Source organism: Theropithecus gelada, chromosome 20 (assembly GCF_003255815.1).
Source record: "Theropithecus gelada isolate Dixy chromosome 20, Tgel_1.0, whole genome shotgun sequence".
In the NCBI taxonomy this organism is placed as follows: Eukaryota; Metazoa; Chordata; class Mammalia; order Primates; family Cercopithecidae; genus Theropithecus; species Theropithecus gelada.
This window is the reverse complement of record NC_037688.1, coordinates 8,459,888-8,476,821: the sequence shown is the minus strand read 5'-3', so window position 1 is coordinate 8,476,821 and position 16,934 is coordinate 8,459,888. Positions and strand designations below refer to the sequence as shown.

The 16,934-nt window shown below is 35.6% G+C and overlaps 1 protein-coding gene across 4 annotated transcripts in view; it reads right to left on the bottom strand.

The window, feature by feature from the left end:
* CYLD (CYLD lysine 63 deubiquitinase) overlaps positions 1 to 16,934 on the bottom strand; it is a 56,876-nt gene that overhangs the window by 20,427 nt on the left and 19,515 nt on the right. For 3 of the 4 annotated variants that reach the window (XM_025370736.1, XM_025370738.1, XM_025370737.1), the window contains exon 6: positions 1,531 to 1,629. In XM_025370736.1, the coding sequence (XP_025226521.1) occupies positions 1,531 to 1,629 (99 nt within the window). Of the gene's footprint in view, positions 1 to 1,530; positions 1,630 to 2,643; positions 2,653 to 16,934 lie in introns of all 4 variants that reach the window. The other variant, XM_025370734.1, reaches the window with a different exon arrangement.

Below are 16,934 nucleotides of genomic sequence, written 5' to 3'. Positions count from 1 at the left end.
AAAAGTTTCATTTAAAAATAAAGTCAATATAGCATCAAAGGTTTTTCTAGTAAGACAAATTAATATGCATATGATGTTAATAACTGTTTACATAACCAATAAATGTATATATAACACAATATGTTTTTTAACTATCTTCAGCTTTTAAAAATTTGGTAACCATTTTGGCAATATTAAAAATATTCTTCAGCCCAAAAGTCAATATAGGAGGGAAACAGGAGTAAGTGAAAAGAAAGGTCCGCTCATTTAAAAAAAAAATGAACTGCTTTAAGACATTGTTCCATGTACCACAGCTTATTTTTAAATGTCAAAATCACCATTCCCCAGCTTCATTTGATAGACCCACTGGTTCACAAATTTAACCTATTATTTTAAAAGAAGGTAATCCTCAAATGCTATATATAAATCGATACACAAATTATGTTTAAAAATAGTTAAGTTTTAAACATTTTGGAATTTTTGGTCATCAAATTCCTTGTATCTTTGAAAAAATCAAGCACTATTATTTCTTATAGATTGGATTTATTGTATGTGAGAGGGCAAGTGTAGCTATGCCACAGCCATTTCAAGACATTACCTTGCCTCAGTATTAATTCAAGGACATGCCACACACAGTGGGGGGCAGTGGGCTCTCCAGAACCCACAAAAAAACTGATTTTCCTTTTCAAATTAAAGTAGGTAGCTGTACATTTTATAACTTTAAGATCTACTACAATACAATTAACACGACATATCTTAAGAAAATCTTTAGTCTGTTTCTATTTAAATGAGAGTAGCAAGTTTGAGCTATCCTGTATAGATCTATAGGTTAACACAAAAAAGACTGTTACCTATATATCCTATAATTAATCCTAAGTCTCCCAGGCTCCAATGTCACACAAAATAATTCTTAAAGTACAATTTCCTTTTAAATGAGCCAAAATTGTAATAATTGAGGAAAAAATATTCTTCTTCTAACCTGTATCTGAGTTAACAAAAATTCTTAGAGCCTTTTTAATGAGCTGTTTGGCTTGTATAACTACCATTCTATAAATCTATGAAGTATGTGAAAGCTAACAAAAAAAGAGCTGTAAGCTCCACACATATTGTGAGGAAGCTTCTGGGAAAGAGAATAAATTTTTGCTTAGCAGTTTGAGATTTAATTTGTGCCACATCTAGTCAGTAAAATCCATTTAATTAATCTCTATTATACTTTATCCTATATAACATTATCCATAAAGGATTATTTTACACAGTTGCAATCCTAAACTACACATACAAATATTCCAAGTAAGGAGTTCCAAAAACCAGTTGATTATAGACCAGCAAAACACACAAGTCCTTATAGGGAACTCTTCCTGAGGTAAAAAAGGCTGGGAACAGTTGGCTTAAACAATATTTATATACAAGCTTTAGTTTCACTACTAAAAATGTTTGAAAGAAAAAAAGTCTACATACATGTTCAGAAGTAATAGCTTATAACGTTTTTTAATACTATGGCAAATTAGGCATTATGTAAATTACTAAAGGTTATATGCTATTAATCCATACCTGTAGCCTTTGGTTTATTATGACTGGATGAACCTTTGTCCCCAACACCTCTTGACATAAAGGCAAGTTTGGGAGGCCTCCTTTCCTGTGTCACACTCTCTGAAACAGTGAACATGTTTTTTAAAGATAAAGGCAAATTCTTACAGAAAAGAAACAATCAAGAAAGCAATGACAGTAACAAAATTAAAAAAAAAAAAAAAACCCTCTTTCCACAAAAAGGCAGAATTTTTAGTTTTACAAATTATTTTTAAAGGCCATCAAAAGTATTGAAAAAGATAATACCATGGGGGAAAAATCAATGCTGTATTTCAAAATGTAATTTCTATAAGAAAATACCCTCTCAAAATACAATTCAGCTAAATGCTTTAACCTCCTGAAAATTTAATTGCTTGTAGTCAATTTTATTTGATCTCTTAGAACACAACAAAGAAAATCTTACTCAGTTTTTTTACAGCATTTCCCAAATCAGCAGGCCTAGAACACCCCTGTGTATTATAAAGTGTTTCGAACTCAAATATTTCTTGAAGATGCTGAGATAAACAAAGATAAATAATTTCTTTACTGCATGGAACCAGAACCTTTAATATGCTAATGCGCATTGTGAATTGCTCAGGGAGAAACAAAATAAATTTACTGATAAAAATTTTTATGCCACTTTGCTTAGCATCTTAGATTAATATATTTCATGAACATAGTTTGAAAAAAGCCTGGTTAGGAATATGTGTCATCGTTAGGAAAGTTCTGGTTAAGAACATGTATCTGCTTTTAAAAACATATATGTTAAGAATAACACAGATGTGTATACAAACACTTATACATATACAAGAGGAAAACATAGAGAATTACACACAGATTAAAAATATAGAAAGCCAGAGACATAACAATAATATATGTGAAAAAACACTCACAATTATTTCTGAAATATAGGTGTAATAAGTGTGGCAAACTTGTTTTGAATACAAAGACCACTCTAGACCTTAAAGCCCAGCAATGATCATAAAATACTCCTAAATACTGATCAAGGCAATGTAGAAGAGGCAATGTGGAAAGTTCTTCCTTTGAAAAATTCAACAACACATCCGTGGAGTCCAACACGACACTTTGGAGTCATACCTGATAAAGCTGTGTGTCAGCAAAAACGATATCACCCACAGTGGATTTGAGGACAGAAAGAAAGAAATAGGAAAATTTTTACATTTTAAACACAAGGAAAAGACTTTTCTTTAAAAAAAGAGGAAATCATACTAAATGAATTATATGTAAATACTTGGTAACTTTTTCCATGGTTGAAGGAGAAGGGGGATGTATTACTAAACTATATCTTAAACATCTCATAATACGATCCAATAGAATATGAAAATATTTTAATTCAAAAATTATACCAGTTAACCATGATTTCTATCAAGTGATATAAGAAGAGAAAAGCTACGTACTAATACTGTGGTCCCCACTTATCCACACTTTTACCTTCAATGGTATCAGTTACCCACAGTCAACCACTGTCCAAAAATATTAAATGAAAAATTGCAGAAACAGACAATTCGTAAGTTTTAAGTTGCATACTGTTCTGAGTATTATAACGAAATCTTGCACCATCCTAATCTATAACCCCTGGACACGACCCATCCCCCTGTCCAGCATCTCCACACTGTGTCTACTCCCTGCCTTGGTAGTCACTTGGTAGCCACCTCAGCCATCAGATCAACTACTGCAGTATCACAGTGCTCACGTTCAAGTCACCCTTATTTTACTTAATAATAGTTCTGAAGTACAAGAGTAATGATGTTGCCATATTGTTATTATTGTCTCTTTTCCGATTAATTATTGTTTTTAATATCTTATTGTGCCTACTATATAAATTACACTTTATCAGAGGCATGAATGTAGAGGAAAAACACAGTATATGTAGGGTTCAGTACTATCCATAGTCTCAGGTATCCACTGGGGGTCTTGGAAGTATCCCTTGATGAAAGAGGAGACTACTGTTCTTTTATGATGCTGTCATTCAGGTATCTTTAAATAGCACCCATGACAGCTACTTCAGAAGGAAAATCTTAGTCACTGAGAAGAGTTCCCAAATTATAGCATGTAAATTTACCAAAGAAAAACAACTCCCACTATTAACTGTAATTAACTGCATATAACATTTTTTAAGTATGTTCACATGTATACCACGATATAGATCCATTATATAGTTAGTAACCATTGTAACAAATGCCGCAAGTGCTCTTCCCTTTGTTAGGCTTTGAAGGCAGCCTGGCAGGACCAGAGGGCCAACTGGATGGCCAGTGGTGACAGTTCTGCAGGTGACACTAGGGAGGAGCTCCAAAGATTAGGAATGTGAGCAGGAGGGCACTGGAGTTGGAAACTGTGGCTACCTTCTGCCAAAGGCTGTCTGAGAGGGGGTCAAATATCAGCTCTGAAGAAGTGGACATTCCATCAGAATTCTATACAGACAAAGGGGCACAAACCACCTCTAACTGCCCTCCAGCAATTACACATCAAATATTTCTTGTTCCTTTGTCACAACTGTGTTCATGGCCCAAAACTACTTGGGTCAAAGCAAAAGCTTTCAAACTTAAATGAATTATAAGTGATTACCAACTCAGGAAAAGATAAATATGGGATGAAAAACAAGGTAAGAAATAAATTCAGCTGGCAATTTTGTGTGATTAAAACAATCCTGATTAAAGATATTAAAAGATATAGAAGATAAGTCCACCAAACAGCATGTGTAAAAATGTACAGAACAGCCCTATTCATTATAATCAAAAACTGGAAACAAGCTATTTCGCAGAAGAATAGAGAAACAAATTATGGTCTATTCATACAATGGAATACTACACAGCAATAAAAAAGGAATAAACGACTGATAAACAGGGCAACACGGACATTGTGTTCAGCAAAAGAAACCAAACCTAAAGTATCCATTATATATACACAGCAAGACTGCATTTAAATGATAAAATTCAAAGCTTATCCATCACTTGTTGAGTTAACCAGGAAAAGAAAAATCCTTTGGAGAATCTTGAGCTGGAAATCATAACAATAAACTAGTGAACAAGTTATTGTTCAAATCAAATGAAATGTCTATGAATTTGAATGACCCAGTAAATTAAGAGAAATTGTTTAATTAATGTGCTGCTTAACATCAGCAGCCACAAGAGCATAATTCAGACTCAAATGAGAATTTAACATCCACAGAACTCTTGTGAAGAAAATACAGTTTACTTGAGTAGAATGAGGTATTATTAAACCCGACACCAGAAATATCCTAATAGCAACTATTCAGAAATCTCTAAAAGGTTGGGTTCCTGATCAGAATAAATATTTTCCATAATAGTATATGAAAAATTGTTCAAGAAATGCTGGAAGATGACATACAGATAACACCAAAAGTTGCATGCTGTAGACCTGGTGCTTCAAATTATCCTTCTTCAGGGCTCCAGCTCTGTCTCATAGGACCAGGAGTTCTCCCTATACAGGCAATATTCATGGTGACTCTGACTGACAAGCCATCTCTACAAAAGCCATGTATTACTGTCTATCAAAATGTAAAATGCACATAGCCTTTGACGTAGCAATTCTACTCCTAGGAAGTTATCATTTTACACTGGCACACATGCTAACTGATACACAGATACGAAATTATTCACTGAAGCACTGCTTATAACAGCCAAAGACTGAAAACAACCTAAATGCTCATCAGTAGGAGACTGGTTCAAAAACTATGATACATGCATAAAATGAAATATAATGCAATGATTCAAGCAAAAGACTAAGTATACAACTTATATACTAATATTAAATAATCTCTAATATCTATTGTTAAGTTAAAAAGGAAGGTGCAACTTCCACTTCTGGAAAGATAAAGTAGATGTACGTCCTATTTCTCTTGCTAAGTACAACTAAAATCTCTAGACATAATATATAAAACAAATATAAGAAGACTTTGAAAGGTAGAGATGGGAAGGTAGACCAGCTAGGAACCTCAAGACCTAAGAAATAACATCATGGAGATTTCCCTCTGGGTTTTCTTCTTGACTACATTCTTATCTCATACTCAGAGCTAAAAAACTCAGCACCGTGGAAACATCAATAGGCACAGACTAAAGAAGGCCCCAACAAAAGTTCTGCTCTCTCTAGCCAAAGGATATCAATTCTCCCCAAAGTCATATACAGGTTTAATGCAATTCCTATCAAAATCTCAAGAAGATTTTATATAGATGTACACAAGATTACTCTAAAATGCATACAGAAAGGCAAAAGATCTAGAACAACTAAAACAATTTTGGAAAAGAAGAATAAAGTAGGAGAAATTAGTTTAATAGATTGCAAGACTTACTAGTTAGCCACAGTGATCGAGACTGTGGTATTATGGGCAGTAGGACACACAGATCAATGGAACCGAATGGAGAACCATGAAATAGACCCACATAAATATACCCAACTGAATTTTGACAAAAGCAGATAAATAATTCAACGGAAGAAAGAATCTTTTCAACAAATAGTGATGGAGCAATTAGATATCCACAGATTTTTTTAAAAATGAAATTCTACTTACATCTCACACCTTATACAAAACTAACTCAAAATAGATTATAGACTTAAATGTAAAAAGTAAATCTATGAAAGTTTTTGGAAAACAGAGAACAAGGATGCAAAGAAATTAGAACCCTCATACACTGTGGCTGGAAAAGTAAATGGTGCAGCTCCTTCGGAAAACCATCTGGCAGTTCCACAAATGACTAGACACAAGGTCACCATATGACCCAGCAATTCCACTCCTAGACAGTACCCAATAGAACTGAAAACAGGTGTCCACAGAATAACTTGTATATGAATGTTCACACAGCATTTTTAATATAGTCAAAAACTAGAAACTGATGTCCATTGGCTGAAAAATGGATAAACAAAATATGGCAGATCCATTTATTGGAATATTATTCAACCATAAAGAAGGTTAGAGTACTGATTTTGCTATCACATGGATGAACCCTGAAAAGATTATGCTTAATTGAAGAAGCCAGACACAAAAGCCACACATTTTTTATTCTATTTATGTGAAATGTCCAGAATGGGCAAGTCTGTAGAGACAGAAAGCAGATCAGTGGTTGTCAGGGTCTCAGGGTAAGAGACAATGGGAAGTAACTGCTTAATGGGTACTGGGTTCCCATGAAAATGTTCTAGAACTGGATAGTGGTAAGGGTTGCACAACATGCTACATTTCAATTTTCAAAAGCTTAGGAGAAAATCTTTCATATGTAGAGCTAAACAAAAGTTGTTGAACTTGACATAAAAGCTTGATCCATACAAGGAAAACTTTATAAACTTGACTTCATAAAAATAAAAATCTTGTACTCTGTGAAAGACCCTATTAAGAGGATGAAAAGACAACTACACATTGGGAGATAAAATGTATCAAAGAATTCGTATTGAGGATACATAAAGACTTCTCAAAACTCAACAGTAAAAAAGCACAGGATCCAATGAAAACCTGGGCAAAAGAGATGAGGACACCTTTCACTCAAGAATATATATGAAGGCTGGGCATGGTGGCTCATGCCTGTAATCCCAGCACTTTGGGAAGCCGAGGCGGGTGGATCACTTGAGGTCAGGAGTTTGAGACCAGCCTGGCCAACATGGTGAAACCCTCTCTCTACTAAAAACACAAAAATTAGCCAGGTGTGGTGGTGCACACCTGTAATCCCAGCTACTTGGGAGGCTGAGGCAGGAGAATCACTTGAACCCAGGAGGCAGAGGTTACAGTGAGCCGAGATCGCACCACTGCACTCCAGCCTGGGTGACAGAGCAAGACTCCATCCCCCCCAAAAAAGAAAAAGAATATATACAGATGACAGTGAGCACACGGAACGATGTTCAACATCAGCAGCCATCAGGTAAACTCAAATCAAAATCACGATGAGATACAACTACAAATCTCTCTGAATGGATGAAATTTAAAATAGTGACAACACCAAATACTGGAAAGGATACAGAGAAACCAGATTACCCATATATTGCCAGTGGTAATGTAAAAGAGTATAGTCACTCTGGAAAACAGTTTAGCGGTGTCTTACGAAACTAAATTTGCAAATATCAGCGAGTATGCACTCGGACAATTATGTCCAAGAAATGAAGATTTATGTGCACTCAAGAAACTGCATACAAATATTCACAAAAGCATTATTCATAATAGCCAAAAACCGGAAACAAATCAGATGTCCTTCAATGGGTAAACAGTTAAACAAACTGATACATCCATAATATGGAATATTACTCAGGAATAAACAGGAACAATCCATGGATATATAAAATAATATAGATAAATCTCCAGAGAATTATGCTCAGTGAAAAAAGAGCCAGTCTCAAAAAGTTACATACTGCACAACTCCATTTATATAACATTCTTGAAATGACTGAATTATAGAAATGGGGAGCAGATGAGTGGTTGTCAGAGGTTAAAGATGGGGCAGGAGTAAGAGGGAATTCATGTGGCAATAAAAGGGCAACATAAGAGATCTTTGTGGGATGGGAATGTTCTGTCTTTTGATCGTATCAGGGTCAACATTCTGGTAGCACACGTCTTGTTTTACAAGATGTTACCACTGGGGAAAATGGGCTAAAGGGCACACAGGATCTCTCTCTCTCTGCATGTGAATCTATAATAATCTGAAATGCTGTAAATCATATAGCTGAAAAAGGGCTTGTATTCAGAATGTATAAATAACTCTCAAAATCCAATCATAAAGAAATAATTAAAAATTGGCCAAAGACTTTCACAGACACTAAACCAAAGAAGATACATAGATGACAAATACACACATGGAAAGCTGTTTGATATCACTGGCCACCAATGAAGCGCAGAGTAAAACCACAATTAGATGTTAATAAAATTTTAAAAACTGATCACACCAAGTGTTGGCAAAGATATGGAAGAATCATCTCTCTCATATACTGCTTCTGGGAATGTAAAATAATGCAACCACTTTGGAAACACAGCTTGGAAGGATTGGAGGTTTTATTTAAATTAACAATCACCTATGATATTACCGGCCATTCCACATCTAGATAGGTACCCAAGTGAAATGAAGGCATACGTCCATACGAAGATTTGTACACAAATTTTCATAGCAGCATTATTCATAATAGCCAAAAACTGAAAACAACTCAAGTGTCCATCAACAAGTGAATGGATATAGAAACTAGTATAACCATATCAGCAATAAAAAGGACAACATGGATGGATAAAAAATAATTATGTCGCCGGGCGCGGTGGCTCAAGCCTGTAATCCCAGCACTTTGGGAGGCCGAGGTGGGCGGATCACGAGGTCAGGAGATCGAGACCATCCTGGCTAACATGGTGAAACCCCGTCTCTACTAAAAAATACAAAAAATTAGCCGGGCGAGGTGGCGGGTGCCTGTAGTCCCAGCTACTCGGGAGGCTGAGGCAGGAGAATGGCGTGAACCCGGGAGGCAGAGCTTGCAGTGAGCTGAGATCCGGCCACTGCACTCCAGCCTGGGCGACAGAGCGAGACTCCATCTTAAAAAATAATAATAATAATAATAATTATGTCAAGTGAAACTAAGCCAGACAAAAAAGAATGCATCCTGATATATTCCATTTCTGTAAAATCCTTTAAAATGTGAACAAGCGTATACTGACGTAAAGAAGACCAGTGGTTGTCTGAATGTAGAGGGTAGGAGGACAGCAAGAGGCAGAGGGAGGGATCCCAAGGGACATCCTTTGGGGTGATGGATATGTTCACGATCTTGATTGTAGAGATCGTCAAAAAAAAATTGCATTATACTCCCAATCCCCACAAAGAACAAAAGACACAGGTTGAACTAGAAAAGCAGAAATGTATAATTTTGGGGTGGTGCTAATTGATATGCTTCATCATAACAACTTCAAGAACCTGAACATAATGTCAAATTAGATATGTTAGCAGTGTTTTTAACCATTTAGAACAAATTAGATATGTTAGCAGTGTTTTTAACCATTTAGAACAGAAATATAAGAGAGAAACAATTTTATAACAGGTTTAAGATTCCTGCATCTTTTAATCAAAGGTATCCTTCAGAAGCCAACTATTACAAGCAATTGACTAGAAAGAATTCTTTCCCAAGTTTCCCAGCTATTCAACTGCTCCAAAAAGAATCTTTTTTCTTTTTTAAAGGCTGGAAATATTAGTTTTGTCTTACAAATGAAGGCAATTGGGCAAGAAAAAGAAACTAAGGAACTAAACGAGACACTTTCACTGTTTTTTTCCCCTCAAGAAAAGAGTCCTAATGATGACATGAAAGGCAGACGAAGACTCATTTAAATAAACTAAATTAATTTTCATTTAAACAACTTTAGTTTTTAAAGTCTATTTGCAAGCTTTATTTTGTTGACAAATAAGTGTAATTTATGTATTATGTTATAAAAGCTGGTATCATTCTTAATTATCTCCTATTGACGGTTTATGAAAATCAAGCTTTAAAAGAAAAAAAAATACCATTCTTTTCCTTTCTCTTCACTGCTCTGAGCCAGCAATAATGACAATGATAACTACTGATTTAGAAGATCAAAGTGTGCCTGACAAGTGACGCCCAAGATATTCATGTAAGTAATTTTTATTATTTTAATCCTCCACCAATATTTTAATAAAACAAAACTGTAAATGTTTTTAAGATAAATACTAGTAATGAAGAATTCTTTGTCAGGTTATATTCCAGGAAAAACAGAAAGGGTGGTTTTTTTCTTTGCTTTTCTTTTTTAGTGCTACTGTAGAACCCAAGATAATTTACATTTCAAACCAAATTGAGATGTGGAAAAAATATACAGAAGGAAATACAGCTCTAGAGTGTGTGTGTGGGAGAAAGCACTTCAAGTATTTATTTTACAGCCAAGTAAGAAAAACAATCAATTATACATAAGTCAACTTCATAGTTCAGGTATCTCAATCTTAAATTATAATACTAAACTAATGATTTCCCTAGTCTCCTAACCCATTCAATATAATGAATTACATTCAGTTGTAAAAGGTAAAATTCAAAGAAATGCAATTAAGGTAAGTAAAGAGAACGGTTACTGTCAATTGAAAATGCTTTTTTTTTTTTTTTTTTTGAGTTTTCAAAAGTACCCCTTGGAATTTAAAAAAAGAAAAATTGAAACCCACAAACCCACACAGGCATACCCCGGAGATATTGCAGGTTCTGTTCCAGACCACCACAATAAAGCAAATATTACAATAAAGCAAGTCACACAAATGTTTTGGTTTCCCAGTGCATATGAAAGTTATGTTTACACTATACTGTAGTCCATTACATGTGCAATACCATCATGTTATTAAAAATAATGTATATACCTTAATTTTTTAAATATTTCATTGCTAAAAAATGTTAATGATTATCTGAGCCTTCAAGGAGTCATAGTCTTTTTGCTGGTGGAGGCTCTTGCCTCAGTGAGGATGGCTGCTGACTGATCACGGTGATGGTTGCTGAAGGCTGGAATGACTGTGGCAATTTCCTAAAACAAGACAACAACGAAGTTGGCTCTTTCTTTCATAAAAGATTTCTCTGTAGCATGTGATACTGTTTGATAGCATTTTACTCACAATAGAAGTTCTTTCAAAACTGGAGTCAATCCTCTCCCAAGCCCTGCTGCTTCTTTACTAAGTTTACAGAATATTCTAAATCCTTTGTTGTCATCTCAGCAACGCTCACAGTATCCTCACCAGGAGTTGATGTCATCTCAATGAATCACTTTTCCTTTCCTCATCCGCTCAAGTTTTATCATGAGACTGCGGCAATTCAGTCAAGTACATTTTCAGGCTCCACCTCTAGTTCTAGTTCTTTTGCTATTTCCACCACATCTACAGTTACTTTTTCCAGTGAAGTCTTCAACCCCTCAAAGTCATCCATGAGGGTTAGAATCAACTTCTCCCAAACTCCTGTTAATGTTGATATTTTGACCTCCTCCCATGAATCATGGATGTTCCTAATGGCATCTAGAATAGTGAATCCTTTTCAGATAGTTTTCAATTGACTTTGCCCAGTCTATCAGAGGAATCATGATCTATGGCAGCCTTACAAAATGTATTTCTTAAATAAAACTTGCAAATAGAAATTACTCCTTGATCCATATGCTGCAGAACGGATATTGTGCTAGCAGGCATGAAAATAACATTAATCTCCTTGTGCATCTCCATCAAAGCTCTTGAGTGACCAGGTGCACCATCAATGAACAGTAATATTTTGAAAGGAATCCTTTTTCTGAGCAGTAGATCTCAACAGTAGACTTAAAATATTCGTTAAGCATGCTGTAAACAGACGTGTTGTCATCCAGGCTTTGTTGTTCCATTTAGAGAGCACAGGCAGAGTACATTTAGCGTAATTCTTAAGGGCTTTGGGATTTTCAGAATCCTGGCTTCAACTTAAAGTCACCAACTGCATTAACCCCTAACAAAAGAGTCAGCCTATCCTTTGAAGCTTCGAAGCCAGGCATTGACTACTCCTCTCAGCTATGAAAGTCTTAGATGGTGTCTTCTTCCAATAGAAGGCTGTTTTGCCTACACTGAAAATCTTTTGTTTAATGTAGCCACTTTCATCAATTAACTTAGCTAGATCTTCTGATAACTTGCAGCAGTTTCTATATCAGCACTTGCTGCTTCACCTTGTACTTTTATGTTATGGTGATGACATCTTTCCTTAAAGTTTATGAACCAACCTGCGCAAGCTTCCAACTTTTCTTCTACAGCCTTCTTACCTCTCTCAGCCTTTACAGAATTGAAGAGAGTCAGGGTCTTGCTCTGGATTAGGCTTTGGCTTTGGCTTAAGGGAATGTGCTGGTTTGATTGTCTATCCAGGTAACTAAACCTTTCTCCATATCAGCAATAAGGCTGTTTTGCTTTTTTATCATTCATATGTTCACTAAAGTAGCACTTTTAATTTCCTTCAGGAAATTTTCCTTTGCATTCACAACTTAGCTAACTTTGGCACAAGAGGCCTAGTTTTCAGTCTCTCTCAGCTTTCAACACACCTTCCTCACTAAGCTTAATCATTTCTAGCTTTTGATTTAAAGTGAGAGATATGCAACTCTCTCTTCACTGAAATACTTAGAGGCCATCATAGGATTATGACTTGGCCTAATTTTAATATTTTTGTGTATCAGGAAATAGGGAGGCCCAGGAGCGAGAGAGACAGAGGCCCCACTGGTCAGTGGAGCAGTCAGAACATACACAACATTTATCAGCGGAGTCTGCCATCTTATATGGGTGTGGTTTGTGGTGCCCTAAAACAATTTCAATTGTCATATCGAAGATCATTGATTACAGATCACCATAACAGATATAATAATAATGAAAAAGTTTGAAATATTGCAGATATTACCAAAATGTGACACAGAGACACAAAGTGTGCACATGCTATTGGAAAAATGGCACTGATAGACTTGCCCAAAGCAGGATTGCCACAAACCTTCGATTAATAAAAAACACATATCTGTGAAGCACAATAAAGAAAAGCGCTATAAAATTAGGTATGCCTGTATTTGATTTCATAAGACAAGTGAAATTACATTTAGCCATGTTACTTTGGGAAAAACAATATTGGCACGGAATTGGTTACCCCTGCAAGAATACAAAAATAATCAAAGGAAAATTATTTCACAAGTGATTCCCCCATAGCTATCCAGCAAGTTAACATTATAAAATAAGCATAACTCCTAGAATTTGCTTAGGACAGAATGTCTCAAGCTCAGTTTTACTGAGGTTCTGAACCAGATAATTCAGCGTTGTGCAGGGCTGCCCTGTGCACTGTAGGAAGTTTAGCAACATCTCTGGCCTCCACCCATTAGAGGCCAGTAGTACTCTCACCTCAGATGTGGCAATCAAAGATCTCCAGACACTGCCAAATGTCCCCAGGAGACAAAAGCATCCCAGGCTGAGAACTACGGGCTTAGACCTAAAAAATGCACTAGTTACACAGTAAAAAATAATAGCATATTTTAAACAATAACAAGTATATCTAGAAAGAATTTAAAAAGCCAAAAGTTGGTCCTTTGGAAAAATGCAAGTCAGAAACCATGGTAAGATTGGTGAAGAATGTGAGAAAGCACAAATGATTAACATTTTGGATGAAAATAGGAACACAAGTGCAGGTGCTGCTGAGGCTGAACAGAAAATTAGAGGCTTTTATAAAGAACATGACGCCCAAAGCTTTGAAAACAAATTAAATGGATACATTCATAAAAAACAAAACTTACAAAAGACAATAAAAAACAAATAGAAATGTTAAAGGATATTTCATCAGTAGCTAAACATTTCCACAAAAAGAAGCTTGCCAAATAGTCAAGGAATAGGTAATTCTAATCTTACATAAACTCTTTCAAAGAACAAAATAAAAGAAACCTTTCCCAGGTACCTTATGAGACAAGCATGACTTTGATTCCAAAACCAGACAAGGAGAGCTAAAAGGGAAAAAGTATAGGCCAATATCTCTTATAAACAGAGATTTTAAAAACAGCATGCAAATACTAGCAAACTGGACCAAGCAAAGTATGAATCATGAGGAGGTTGGGTTTACATCAGGATGTAAGGTTGATTCAATATAAGAAAATGAGCAGATTAAAAGAAAATAGGATTATCTCAATAGAGAAAAAGGGTTTGATAATATTCAACATCAATTCATGATAAAACTATTAGAAAACTAGGAACCGTAGGTAACTTCTCTCACCTGACAAATGACAGATACAACAATAAAACTCTATAGCAAACATCACATTTAATAATGAAACGTCGCAAGCATTTTCTTTAAGATCAGAAAAAAAGGCCAAGATGCCAAGATGCCTTCCATCACTACTTCTATTCAATATTGTATTTGGAGGTCCTAGCTAGGACAGTAAGAAACCATTTTTAAAAATAAAAGATAAGAATTCAGAAGAGGCAAAACTGTTATTATGTGCAAACTATAATGACTGAGTATTTTACAAGTACTCCATAGATTGTGAGTAAGATATTTTAGTAAGACTGTTTGTAAGAAAAATCAATACATGAAAGTCAATTGAAATTGACTTCATTCCCACTAGGATGGGAATCAAAAAGTCAGATAATAACAAGTATTGACAAGGACATGAAGAAATCAAACCCCTTATACACTGCTAGTAGGAATGTAAAATGGTATGGCTGCTTTGGGAAATAGTCTGGCAGTTCTACAAATGATTAAACATAGAGTTATCATATGACCCAACAATTCCACTCCTAGATATAAACCCAAGAGAAACAAAAGCATATGTCCACACAACAACTTGTACATGCATGTTTGTGGCAGCATTATTCGTTTTAGCCAAAAGGTGAAAAAAAAAAAAAACTAAATATCTATCTACTGGTGAATAAACAACTTGTGAGGTATCCGTACAATGGATTATCATTCTGCCTTAAGAAGGAAGGAAATTCTGACACAAGCTACAACATGGAGGAACCTTGAAAACATTATGCTAAGTGAAAAAAGTCAATCACAAAAGACCACATATAATGTGATTCCATTTAAATGAAATGTCCAGAAAAGGCAAACATACAGAGACAGAAGTAGACTGGTAGTTGCTTAGGACCAACAAGGATGAAGGGTTTTGGGGGGTGATCACTAAGGGGTACAGCATTTCTTTTTGAGGTGATGAAAATGTTCTAAAATTATCTTGACAATTGCACATGTCTGTAAATGCATTAAAATGCACTGATTTGAACACTGAGTGAATTATAAACTAGATCTCAGTAAAGCTATTTTCTTAAAAAAAGAATCAATTGTATTTCTACATCAGCATGACACTGTTAGAAAATATGCTTTATAATGCATCAAAATGCATGTAAGCTCTTCATGGAGAAAATTATAAAATTTTACTAAAAGGAAATTAAATAAATGAAAGAATATACAATGTTCATGTATTAGAAGTCTCAATATCATAGAAACGTCAATTCTCCTCCAATTGTTCTACAGATTAATTTCAATTCCAAAATCCTAACATAACTCTCTTATAGTATTTGAGAAGTTGATAGTTAAACTTACAATGAAGCCCAAAGCTAATAATAGCCAAGACACTCGTTAAGAAAACGAACAATGGAAATGTACTCTCACAGCTACCAAGACTTCTAAAGCTATGGATAGACTTTAGTGTAGGGAAATAATAGGGCTCAGAACGATCCACACGTATACATCTGGAAATTTGGCTTATACACAGCAAGCATGGAAGGTCAAACTGGGTATCTGTACCCATATTTCATATCCTGTATAAAACCAAATCCAAGTGAATAACACACTTAAATGTGAAAATGCAAAACTATCAAGACAACTATTTTGAAAACAGTATATAGAACAGGAAAATTCAAAAGAACAGTGAGAGGAGACTAGTGTTAATAATATTAAAACACGTTATAAAGAATCACACGTGGAAGCAGAGTGTGGGATGATGAACAAAGGGGACTTGGCAGGTGGCGGGGTGGGTGATGGGAAGTTGCTTGGCGGGTACAACGTGCACTGCTCCAGTGATGGATGTGCTGAAGGCCCTGACCTCACCACAGTGCAATATAGCAGTGTAGCACAATTACACCTGTACCCCACGAATATATACAATTTTTAAAATATCATTAAGAACAATGTGGTATTGAAATGTGGGGAGATACAACAGAAAGTCCAGAAATATACCAAACTACACACAGAAATTTAGTATGATGAAAGTGGCCTTTCAAACCAGTAGGCTGGGCGCAGTGGCTCAAGCCTGTAATCCCAGCACTTTGGGAGGCCGAGACGGGCGGATCACGAGGTCAGGAGATCGAGACCATCCTGGCTAACACAGTGAAACCCCATCTCTACTAAAAAAATACAAAAAACTAGCCGGGCGAGGTGGCGGGCGCCTGTAGTCCCAGCTACTCCAGAGGCTGAGGCAGGAGAATGGCGTAAAACCCGGGAGGTGGAGCTTGCAGTGAGCTGAGATCTGGCCACTGCACTCCAGCCTGGGCGACAGAGCGAGACTCCGTCTCAAAAAAAAAAAAAAAAAAACCAGTAAAGATGGACTTTTTAATAAATGATACTAAGACAACAGAGTATCTTCTACCTGTGGGCAAACATAAAAACTAAACTGGATTTGTATTTCACATCATATACCACATAAAACAGAAATGGGTAGAAAATACAGATAGATAGATAGATAGATAGATAGATAGATAGATAGATAGATAGATAGATAGATAGAGATATGTACTAAAACCACAGAGTACTAGAAGAAAACACAGGGAAATTCCCTTATAACCTTAGAGTAACTCAAAATCTAGAATCCATTAAAACAAAAAGAATACAACAGCATAAAAATTTTATAAATCCTGCATGGCAAAAAGCACCAAAGTGAAAAGACATCACACTAAGTGAAA